General features: G+C 39.1%; 2 protein-coding genes across 3 annotated transcripts in view; one reads left to right on the top strand and one right to left on the bottom strand.

The window, feature by feature from the left end:
* Nucleotides 1-2462: 2462 nt before the first annotated feature.
* Nucleotides 2463-10097, bottom strand: LOC108241511. Of its 2 annotated transcripts, XM_017425696.3 has the most exons (6): nt 9761-10096; nt 5895-8540; nt 4134-5226; nt 3851-4006; nt 3289-3381; nt 2463-3143 (listed from the first exon to the last, which is right to left on the bottom strand). In XM_017425696.3, the coding sequence occupies exons 3-6, from the start codon at nt 5148-5150 to the stop codon at nt 2823-2825; spliced, it is 1587 nt and encodes a 528-aa protein (XP_017281185.1). In that variant the 5' UTR covers nt 5151-5226; nt 5895-8540; nt 9761-10096; the 3' UTR covers nt 2463-2822. The 2 variants fall into 2 exon arrangements, with proteins under 2 accessions (XP_017281185.1, XP_024863713.1); XM_025007945.2 differs by lacking the exons at nt 2463-3143; nt 3289-3381; nt 3851-4006; nt 4134-5226 and having other exon boundaries at nt 5647-8540; nt 9761-10097.
* A 950-nt stretch (nt 10098-11047) lies between these two features.
* The window catches only part of si:dkey-92j12.5 (multiple PDZ domain protein), a 60990-nt gene continuing 60407 nt past the window's right edge, over nt 11048-11630 (top strand). The window contains exon 1 of the mRNA XM_017425813.3: nt 11048-11407. The gene's annotated coding sequence lies outside the window, so the exon portion shown is untranslated. The remainder of the gene's footprint in view (nt 11408-11630) is intronic.

The following is an 11630-nucleotide window of genomic DNA, read 5'->3' as shown; positions in this document are numbered from 1 at the left end:
CGATGGGGGTGGGGGGGAGGTGAAGTATGAGAGGGGGAGGTGTCTGGTGGAAAACACGGAACTGGAGCTCGCTCCCGAATCTTTGGACGGAGGGCTCCACCTGCCGTGTGAACACACACAGGGGCGCTGAGTCCTGCTTGGCAGTGTGGTGGGTGGAGGGATGCCGTGTGTGTGTGTGTGTGTGTGTGGGGGGGGGGCACTGCGGCTCAGACAGCGTCAGTCTTTATGCTGGTCTACCCTGGGTCGTGGCTCCGACTGGGCATGGCAGGGCAATTGGCACTTAATAAAATAAAATAAAAAGCAATATTATTAATCATAATAATAAACCGCTCTGATGGAGGCTACCAATGAAATGATCTTACTAACCAATGTCAACAATACTGCTGTTAAAGTTTCATTTCAGAGCCTTCCATTCTCTGAGCTGTGCAATTCAACTATAGGTTGGTGGGATTTTAGTGGTTCTGCAGTCTTGGCTCCAAACACAGAATCTGAGATTTTGCAACCTGCCAGAGCCATCCCCACAAAAATGATTTGTTTCTTTTTTTAATGTATCAAAAATAAATTAAGATGTATGGAAAACATACCCAAAATTCCAATCATTGTCTAATCTTATTGCTTCTGATTATGCACGACAGCCACAGAGGAATTTCGAATTTTTGGTCCAACAACATTCTTTATAATCCTAAAAGTGACAACCTAATGAATTTATAGTTAGGTTGTATAGAATTTATGTCTTCAAGTACCTATATATTAGCTCATTTAATGTCAGCACATTTTTTCCAGCCTGAGCAAAATTTGGTGTTGTGAGTGAAAGGTTTGAGGACCACTGCTATAAACAACAGGATTAACATATAAATACAAGTATTTCCATTTTTTACAAACAGAATTCCACCAGATAGGCTATATTTGGTGGCCCGCTGTGTTTCAATCAGGCCTACCTGGAAACTCATTTCTGCCTAAGCCACCAGCTATCCTCAGTACTTTTGTGACATTTTTAGCTAAATCAAGGTGAGCAAGTTCTGCTCTGGAAAACGTAAATGGTAACAATTGTAAAGTATGAAATCAAACCTAAAAAGGTTATCCTGAACTACATGAAAAGGTGCAGTTTGAAAAAGTTTACTCCAGTAGTTTTCCATATATATTGATATATAAATCTGAAATGCATGCACTCAATGTAAACAAAGTACTATGTTGAATCCTGAAAACCACGTGGAAACCTGAGTCACGTAACTGACATGAGGCTGGCTGTAGTCTGTGTAGGTAAACAAATGTGGTGGAATAAGACAAGTGTAGAATCCCAAAGAAGACTTTCAGGTGGAAACATGAGTGAATTTGCTGCTAAATATAAAAGAAAAGAGAAAATTCAAGTAAGACAACTGTTAAGAACAAATCTTCAGGATCTAACAGGGAGGTGGAGTATCATAAAACCGAAGGTAAGCATTCAAACACACTACTTTTGTGAAATTTCTGTTAAACAAGGTTACCATTTCAACCTAACTTATCTTTTTATATGGATACTTTACAAATTAGTCTAAATACATATGAACACACCAGAATTGTTGGACTTTTTTATCCCAATTACCTCTTCCATAGGCATCGCCTTTGTTGACCAATTTTCAGTAATTTCAGCTGTTTCCATAGGTAAACAAACACACGGGGTAATTTGCATCCGGTCACAAATTTTGCATACAAAAAAATTACCTATTGATATGAGGACAATTTGTGCAGATTTTGTTTCTTACTTTATCCATCTTTTCGACCTTTAAAGATTCACCACAGTCTCCTAATCCCAGTCTGAAGACAATGACAACATACATTCAAATAAATAAATAAATAAAAATAAAGTAAACTGTACAGTATGTGCATAAATCAGATAGCCCAGTGAGGTGGAAATGTTGGATGAGTAAAAGACCATCGAGATTAGGTCTGAAAATGAAAATTTATTAATAAATTCACACTGGTGGATGAAGGAAAAGCTGGAATATAAATGCAGACTGAAGCTTGAAAGGTCATCAGCTTTAAAAAAAGAAAACAAACATCCCGTTTTTTTAAAAATGTAGCCTGCTAATTATGACTGGAATAAATAAATAAATATTCTTCTACACTGGAAAAAGTGTGGCCCAGCTTAAATTAAAAAAATTGATGTCCATTTGTTGCATCTAATATATTTGACTTCACAGAATCTAAATAAAGTGGTTTGGTACAACATGACTATTTAATATTGACTCAAACCATATTACTTTACTTGACCCAATATTAATTCTTCACCTTTATCCAAGTTAAATTATTTACATTTTAGTTTTGGAACCAAACTAATATATTGAAATTGAACCCATCAAATATATATACCTTGCATTAATTAATTCATTGGCACCATGAAAGTCTTTTTTTTTATATTTCATAAACTTGGTTTCATAAACAATTTGCATCACTCACATCACACTTAACACACTCCAGCAACAGTTTTTTTCTAAGCCATTTATTCCTCAAGTAAAAAAGGACAAAAAAAGTTGCATGTTCAGACAAACAAATATAAACATGTCATTGTTGCTCTACATCAGAGCAATGAAATAAAGACAATATGGCTTATCAAGCAAAATTAAATGGACAGAAAGCATTCACTGTTGTTGTACTGTTCAAACACATCTGAACTTGAAGGAATGTTGCATCTCTAAACATCATCAAAGAACTAAAATTCCAACAAAAGCACTCCATGAAAGTGACCCCGTGAGCCTGTATAACAAAGTGCTGTGAGGTGGTCTACCTCTTAAATAGATGCCAGTGGCAACTACATGCACACATTAAGCACACACAAATATACACTACTGTGCAGTTTTGAGTTCACCACTGAGTTTGCGAATCTTGGAAGTCATCTTGTTGGAACCAAGCTCCATCAGGATCTTCTGAAGGGCCTCAAAGGTGAACCTGAAACCCTGTGGATACTCCATGTTAAGAGCATAGCAAAGTCCAAAGAGCATTGCCACTCCAGCTGCAAGAGAAGGCAACTCATTGAGGACTTCCACACCATCAATGACAATCCCAACGTCTTGGGGCTGCTGTAGAAGGCTTGAATTCTCTCTGAAGACGAAGACTGCCATGATGGTCCTCTCCAGCTCCTGCTCGGCTTGATCTTTCTGGGAGACCTGAGGCAAAATATACGAAATATGCAACTGAACAACTGCAGTCTGGCACACCTCATTAATCACTATATACTGTATAATGGCATAGGTGGTCTCCCGTGATGAATAAAGTTGAATCATCATTGTGACAGAAAATATCTGGACATACCATGTATTCCTTTATAAGGTCCTCAACACGTTCTCCCAGGTAGATGATGAGAGCTTTGAGGATACACTCCCTTCTGAAATCTGCATCAGCACCCTTTAGGGACAATCAAAATGGTTATTATGCGATGTGTACACTAGTCTAGCAACTTAATTCCCAGCTCTACCATAAACAGTGCTTTTACAGTGTGTGCCTGGTCAATACTGAATCCATGGCAGACTAATTGAAAGCAGTGAAAATGTAAAGCCATTCTAGTACATCTGCCAGAGGTCACTAGTAGTCCCTCTTTAAATATGAAGACAGACTGGATGGCTCCTGTTTGGGTTCCTATAGTGACAGGTGCAGTGACAGGTGCAGAAATTATTTTCTATGCGCTACTACAAATTAATGTACTCATAGGTGGCACATGTTTTTCTGTTTTTAAATGGTTGATAGTGAATATGGTGCAAAACTTGGCACACAATAACAATGCCATGTACATCAATTGCACATCATCTGCACATCCTCTTCATGTAGAAGGATTGAGGGCTGTCGTTAGTGGCTAATTATATACTGCACATCATACCTGGTCAAGAAACTCAAGGATCGTGGCAGTTTTTGCTTTAGTGATCCCTCCTTTCTTTCTGAAGATCTTCAGCAGCTGCGGGGAGTGCTTGTCCAGGTGCGCCATAAATCTGGTCAGGAGGGGAACTGCAGTAACCCGCAGAAACTCTGCATCAACCTGCACACAAGAAAACATTGCGAAATACACTTAAAATTTAAGAATAATGTGAAATAAAGAAAATAAAAAAAACAAAACATTTTCTCATCTATGGGCTTAAGTATACAAAAAGTTGTAAAAAGTGTACCTCTTCCATCTGAAATAAAGCTGGCCATCTTTCCATGAGGTTATCGATGGTTGGCTTCTGATCCACAATCTCTTGCCTCCTGAACTGAAAAGTCCTGGCCATCTTCTCCCGTATGGTTCTCTCATTGTTTCTTATCTTTATTTCAGTCAGAAGAGATGCTCTTTCTTTCTCAAGGTTTTCTGGACTGTCTCCGCTGGGTTGAGGATAGTAATTGGTCTCACCTCTTCTCGCCTTTTTCACATTCTTTGCTGGGAAGGGAGTAGCATCTTCTCGTGATTTGGATTTCAGTGTGTTCACCATGAGCTCAGACGAAAGTCCATGTGACCTCAGCTGAGTGCGGTAGTTGCTCATCTTGCTCTTGAGCTTCAGTTTCCATCCATAACTCTCATTGAAGGAGTCTGGTTGTCTCAGGCAGGGATGTTTCCCTGTCAGAGCCTCTGCAACATCACTCAGGTCTGCATCAGTGGGGTACGCCTTGTAGGAAAAAATCTTCTCTGCCAATCTTTCCAGTATGTCGGACAGCATTTTTGATGAAGGTGTCAGTCTGGTTTGGTTCTGTGCATATTCTGAATTCCCTCGCTGAAGTTGACCTTCTGTTTCGAGGGAGAAAGGCGGGATGATGAATTCCTTTGGCCACGGCTCTTTTCTCAGTCCCTCACTGTCAGAGCTGTGGCTGAGTATGACCGTGTCATCTGTATCAGTGTTTCGTGAGGAAAGGCTTGTGTCTAAGTCACTCAGATCAGATGGGACACTTTCAATGAAACTCAGAACAATATCAGGAGCAGCTTGTATGATCTTGATTGTAGTAAGGTCTTTGATCATGGACGTTGCGCTCAAGTTAACAAATGTTCCACCAAAGTCATCATCCTTGTACTGCAGCCTGATGTCTCCAGAAAGTTTGCATACATTTTTGACCTGTTCAATGAGCTCCTCAACTGTGTCCGGCACCCTTGATAATTCCATCCTCTCAGCGCTTTCGTCACCCAACAAGATGAGGAGTCGGACGGGAGTCGCCATATTGCAAAGTTGGATCTCGAGTTGTTGATGTAGATGCCCTGACAGTCAGTGATGTTCAGGAAGCTGGAGTCAAAACCTGGGTGGCAGGAGAATAAAACGAAAGACAGAAGGAAAGAGAAATTATTAATTCACATTCACAACCACCTTGTGTCAACATACAGATGAGATGAAAGCTTTGAGTTGTAATAAGTAAGGTGCATCAGTGCCCCTTTAAGTTAATCTAATATAAAACAATGCGTATGCACCCCTTTTATATCAGTACAAGTGCCCCTGTCTGTTAGTCCATTGTCACAGTATGTCAGCCCCTCAAGGTTAGTCTAGTCACACGGTTTATCCATGCCACATTAGAGGCAGGTCATGTAATTCTTTTAGAAGTTAATTTCCTTAAAACATGCTGCCCATTGACAAATGTTACCTTTTTCACAAATAATTACCACCACCATGCCATTCTAAATATTCATTTCAAATTTCAAGTAGGCATTTTTGTCACCTAGTAAATACAAGGTTAATACTAAGTAAATATTCTGGAAAATATCCCATTAGAAATATTCAGCACAGTTGCAATGGGCTGCATAGTTGCAATACCCATTCTGCCCACCATGCATACTCTACCTTTAAGTTAGTACAGTGTCAGTTTAGTGCAGATTTTGAAAAGTGATAAGTAGAATGAATTACATTAAAATAGAATGATTTCATGAATATGCAGATCTTAAATGTTAAAAAAGAGAAAAATATTATGCATACCTTAAATTTGAATATATCTTTTCAGGGTAATGAAACGCACTCCTCCCACAGTGTAAGCTACCAGGGGATATGGATCAGTCAGTTCATCTGATTCCACAAGTATTATGTCATTGGTAGGGCTCACTTCAACTTCGAAGGCCCTGAAGTGTTCCCAGTGCCACACTCTCAGTTTCTTAACAATGAAAAAAAGTCTCTCCTTCAGAATAAACATGTGGATGATCTCAGTAAATTCTGGAATCCCTTCCAAAGACCCATGTGCAAGTATCATTCCATTTCTGTAGTTGAATCCATTGAAAGTGACACTTTTAGCCAGGCACACATTATCCATTGTTGGGTGCTTGAGCCGTATAGCTTGTGCAATATCTTCTTTTAACACATCAACAGAAAGAGTTGAGACAGTTGACACTTCCAGAAGAGGTTTTTGAGGGTACATAAATATCTGCTGTGCCATATGAAATTGGTGTCGCTCCGCCAAAGACAGCAAAACATTCTTTAAAGATCTTGTATAACGAACAACTCTTTTAAAAAAACTGTGCTTGGCTTCATATCTCAAAGTCCAAAGACAGACTAATGGTCCAAATTTACGAATTAGCTGAGGATAATGTTCCAAAAGATGATGCTTAGGCAGTAGACGGTAGTCTGGGAAAACCTCTTGAAGTCGAACTCTGTGCTCTGATATCTTGAAATTCAAATACGCGATTGATTCCTCTGTATGGACAGGTGAGACAATAAGCTCCACTAGATCTTTTAAGTCACCCAATATTTTCCATGCTGGTTCATCCACAGGTACCTTTTGGCCGACAAGGAATGAGAAAAACCTTAAGAGACTCCAGTTTTCGTGAGAATTGCCTCCTATTGTCTTTCGAGATGCAAAGTTCAATGGCACTGGATGGGGACAATTAACTTTGTCTGTCCACTTAAAGGGGAAAGCTAGTATGGACTCATTTAAATATGCAAGAGTAAAGTACTTCTTGGATGTGAAAACAGAAAGACAAAGCGCAATCTCTGCCGGTACGATTCCTTCAAATAAATCATGGACAACATCTGGGGGGAAACCCGTGGTAACTTTGAAATGACTGAGTTTCTCAGAGAGGACACATCTCTTCTTGACACCACAGAAATTACTTAGAGAATCTTGTTCAAGGATTTTAAGGTGTTCTGAGTGAATCTGTTCTGTTCTTAATGTAAACACTCCACTATCTACAGTTTTAGTTTGAATTTCTGATCTAGATGCTGTACAAAATCGACACAGGTGACCACTTGAAAAGCTTTCAACAAACCCAGCGATACCATGTGCTCCAAGGTTATCGGCTATCACACACTGGATCGTTCCCCTAACACATTTCCCTAACTTCTGCAAAAAGACACCGTGCTCTTCTAATGAAATTAAATCACTTATGAGTGGCTCGAGTACAGTCTCATAGCCATACACTTTCAAATCATCACTTTTGACTAGAAGAGCCAAGTAAATTGATGACAGTGAAGACTGACAACCAGGGATCAGATTGCCTAAAGTCCAATAGAAGGCACAGATTTTATGTTTTCTCCGTGATGTCCCAATTGGGTTGCAGATTTCGTACTCGTCTACATAAAGATTTAGTGAAATGGCACAGTCTGCAGACAGAAGTGTGTTTTTCTGAAAAAAATCACCATCAAAAGGACAACTATATACTGTTTGATCGCTCTCTGGTGACTGATATCTCTCTCTCAAATGCACAGTTTTTGCCAGAATTACATCTGAATTTAGAATTTGCTGCAATGTTTTCAGCACAGATACATACTGCAATGATTTTTGGTTTCTTTTATCAAGAATGTATTCCAAGGGAGACACTACACAGAATTCTCTTTTATAATATGACTTGCGCTTCCAACTAGTAGACAATGGCCCTTGTTTCCCTATTGCTTTATGAATTGGGTGTGAAGAACAAAGAAAAGTGGCCAATTGTTGAACAACAGATGCTTCCACATGACAATTATTATCTTCCAAATGCTGGTTAATTGCTGCTATACTACCCGGCACAGAGACATCTCCAATGAGATGTTCTAGCTCCTCAAGCAATTCATTTACAGCTGTAGCCGAGACTAAATATGTATGTTCTAATTTAAGTAAAAGTGAAGCTAATTTCAGTTCAACTTCCTTTTCCAAATCTCTTGACTCTTCAGTGGTTAGCTCTATTTCTTCATTCAAGTCATAGTCAGATGGATTGGAAATGAGTGACGTGACAACTATTCCACTTTTAAAGTCATTAATGGTGCATGACTGATGTTTTCTCCATTTATGGCTCCGGAAACTGCTGTATATGTTGGTTTTGTATGAGCAACCATCAAACATACATGGGACTACTTCATATTTTCTCAGATGTTCATAGATATGTTGGAAAAAAACGTGCTCAGTAGAAAGCTGATTGTTTCCACAAATGTAACACTTGAAAGAAGAGTGTCTTTGTTGGGACTCCAGAGAAGGATGATTTCTAGAGAGATGTTTCTGAAGACCATTCCATGTCTTGGACAAACAGGGACATTGTGCGTGGATGCATGGATAGGGACGCCGCCTACCGTGAAACCGATGGTCAATTCTCAAGTGTTTCAGTATCTCAGATCTTCTTGAAAAATGCTTGCTGCATTCTTTGCATTTCCACATCCAACCTAAAAAAAGGAAAGCAGACCAGTAAATATTTAGAAAATGCAATGAACAGAAATCTTAGTTTGTTTAGTTTTAATGACAGTCTGGTAATCTATATATCTAAATACAATGTTGAGTCTAGCGGTAGTAAAGAACATTGAGCTGCATGTTTTGTATGAACTAAGATATACACAGAAATTCATTCATTCAACATCATTATAGCTACTACTGCGCTCTTACAATCAGAGCCACCCTAATGTAAAAATGACTGCAGGCAAATGCAACACTGTACTTGCCCCCCCCCTTTCATTAGAGATTTGCTTTAATAGAGTAAGCTTGGTTGAAGTTGGCATGTTCACTTTTTGAAGCACTCTGCCTGCCACACTGATCTTGCAGACCACTTCGACTGAAATAAAATAAATAAATTAATTAATTAAATCGTTTGGTCCACTTAATCTTGTCTCCACATTCATTAGGTTTTTCTGAACGTTGCAACCCAACAGTTTTACTGGCTCAACGATATTTTAACAATGGGCACGTGCGAAATCACACTTCATAAGATACCTGCCAGCATGCCATGACATATCTCTGAAAACACAATGCATTCGGAAAATGAAGTTCTTAACCTACAGTAAATGGGGCAGTGTCGTGAACAAAATGCATGAAAACCAGTTGTAGAGCCGAACAAAAAGTTTAAGGCTTAACAAGGAGATTCGCTTACCGAGAGCATATCCTGTGAAACCGTTTTAACAGTTGGACAAACCAGCATGGCGAACACTGGGAAACATCACCGACCATACCATACAAGTATAATGCATGCACAAAACACCATTAATTTTCAACGGGCCTCGCTACCATTAACAAACTGGGACTTTACAATCATAGTGGTATAAACACACTAGACTAATTGCTAACATGGCTTTACATGGGTTAAGCTAGTCAAGTTCACCGTGTAGCCGAGCTAACCGTGGTGGAAGCTATTGATTGGTAACGAATTATGCCTACCTTGATTAATTCCAGCTACAACCGAACAATGTACACATAGTTATATTTCTCGTGAAATACGTGTAAGTTCAGAAATTACACCACATTTAACCCAGCGAAAAAGAAAGCGTTTACTGGGATACCCACATTTAGGCGGGACTTTCAGCTTGCTAACCAGGTGACATTAACTCAGTCTTTTGCATTAATACAATTGTAGGCTTGTTAAGACACGTTTACATCAGCTTAGTTTAGTACTTACCGCAGGTTTATTCTTTGATGACGTGCTCGGACGTTAATCATTCCTTCTTCCCCATGCCGAAACGGACGAAGCTCTCCAAGCACTTCTCCCCAACTTCTTCTCACGTGACTCAGATTGAAAATATGACATCATTTCCTTTCAGCATGTTTTGAGAGGAACCAAAATATTTGCTTTCTTCCCTTCAGAAGTGTTATTAATTCAGTCTGAATCAAAATTGACACCTCAGAATGCAAAAAAATAGACTTTCACAACCAAGTCAATTATTTTACATTGTATTCAATGGTAGTTATTAGCTTGAATGAACAACTCTGTGCTACACTTTTTCCAGTGTACAAAAAATAAACAACACATGAATTTAACATATATTTCACATGGGGAAATACGCATGGCCACATGAGCATGTTAAAATGTTCCAAACATGTGCAGAGCATGTGTTACACATGTTCATTTAACTTGTTTTCACATGGGGAAAACCTTCTTTTCTGAATGTGCATTTTTTTTCCGTAGTGGATAAGTACACTGTTCTAACAATTGCAACTCATTACGCTTTTATTATCACCCGCAATCGAAGGCAAAGTGATCATCGTCAACTGATTGCCTTTTGGAGTGAACCATATTCAAAGTGACTTTGGCAAACACAACTTGATCCGTTTTACAGACATTGAGCTAAAATTTGGTTGAAGCTGAGAGTGATCCCCAACACATCCTCTGAGCGCTAACACATCTCACAACATTGCACAAGTTTGTGCATAATTTCATTCATAAGGTATGACCAATATGGTTGTAACGCCGACCCTTTTTTAGCTTGAGATGATTTTAGTTTTAAACTCTTGGCGTGGAAGGCGGTGGGTGACAAATTAAAGTTTGTTACTGTGATGCTTCATTGTGAAAACAGTCAGCAACTGTGTGCAGCTACTACTCTGCTTTAATGTCCTAAAAAAACAACAAACAAGCCTAAAAAACAAATATGCACAATTCTGTCAGTATATCAATAGGCTGTACTTTGACTAATTTTGTTTAAATTTACCTGAATGTCTCAGAAACAATGGAAACAGGAAAAAAACAAATTAATAATATGAATACAATACCAAACAACTAGTCTATCTATCTATCTATCTATCTATCTATCTATCTATCTATCTATCTATCTATCTATCTATCTATCTATCTATCTATCTATCTATCTATCTATCTATCTATCTATCTATCAGGTACTTATTTACTTGAATGTCAATAAATAAATAAACCGGAGGAGCATTACTGATTAGTGTGGTTTGTCACAGGTGACCCGGACGCAGCTCTTTTCCCATCAGCCCCCACAGGGATGAGCTCTTTGTGCTTGAAGATCAAAGACGGGGGGGTTGTGAGGGGGGGCATGCGCACTGCGCGGTGCGCTCTCAAGCCGCTCCGGCTCAGCACCGGGTAATAAAAGTGCTCATCCCTTTCTTTATTTCCAGAGTTTATTTGTTTTATTTACCGCCTGTCGGTTACCTGTAGGAATCAGTGAGGGGGTCATACCTGTTTGATTCTGTAAAAAGTGGTTTTATCCTGCTGCTGCTGCTGCAAGAGCTGGAAGAGACAGAGGGAGAGAGAGAGGGGGTTTCTGCGTCCGGAGCTGAGGGGACCTGTTGATCGTCTGGGATGGAGGTGAGACGGAGCTCTCTCTGCACCTTTTCGCGTCCTTCTGGTCGTCATAGTAATGGAGCAAAAATAAACAGGATGTGCTTGTAGGACCAGAGCGGCATCATAGATTGCAGATTAACACCTCACGAGGTTGTCCGTGAGTTTTTTTTAATAACCTCTCTGTTTACCTTTAGGAAAAAAAAAAAAAAAAAAAAAAAAAAAAAAATATATATATATATATATATAT

Source organism: Kryptolebias marmoratus, linkage group LG3 (genome assembly GCF_001649575.2).
Source record: "Kryptolebias marmoratus isolate JLee-2015 linkage group LG3, ASM164957v2, whole genome shotgun sequence".
Classification (NCBI taxonomy): domain Eukaryota; kingdom Metazoa; phylum Chordata; class Actinopteri; order Cyprinodontiformes; family Rivulidae; genus Kryptolebias; species Kryptolebias marmoratus.
Note: the sequence above shows the minus strand (reverse complement) of the source record. Positions and strands in the feature narration are given on the sequence as shown.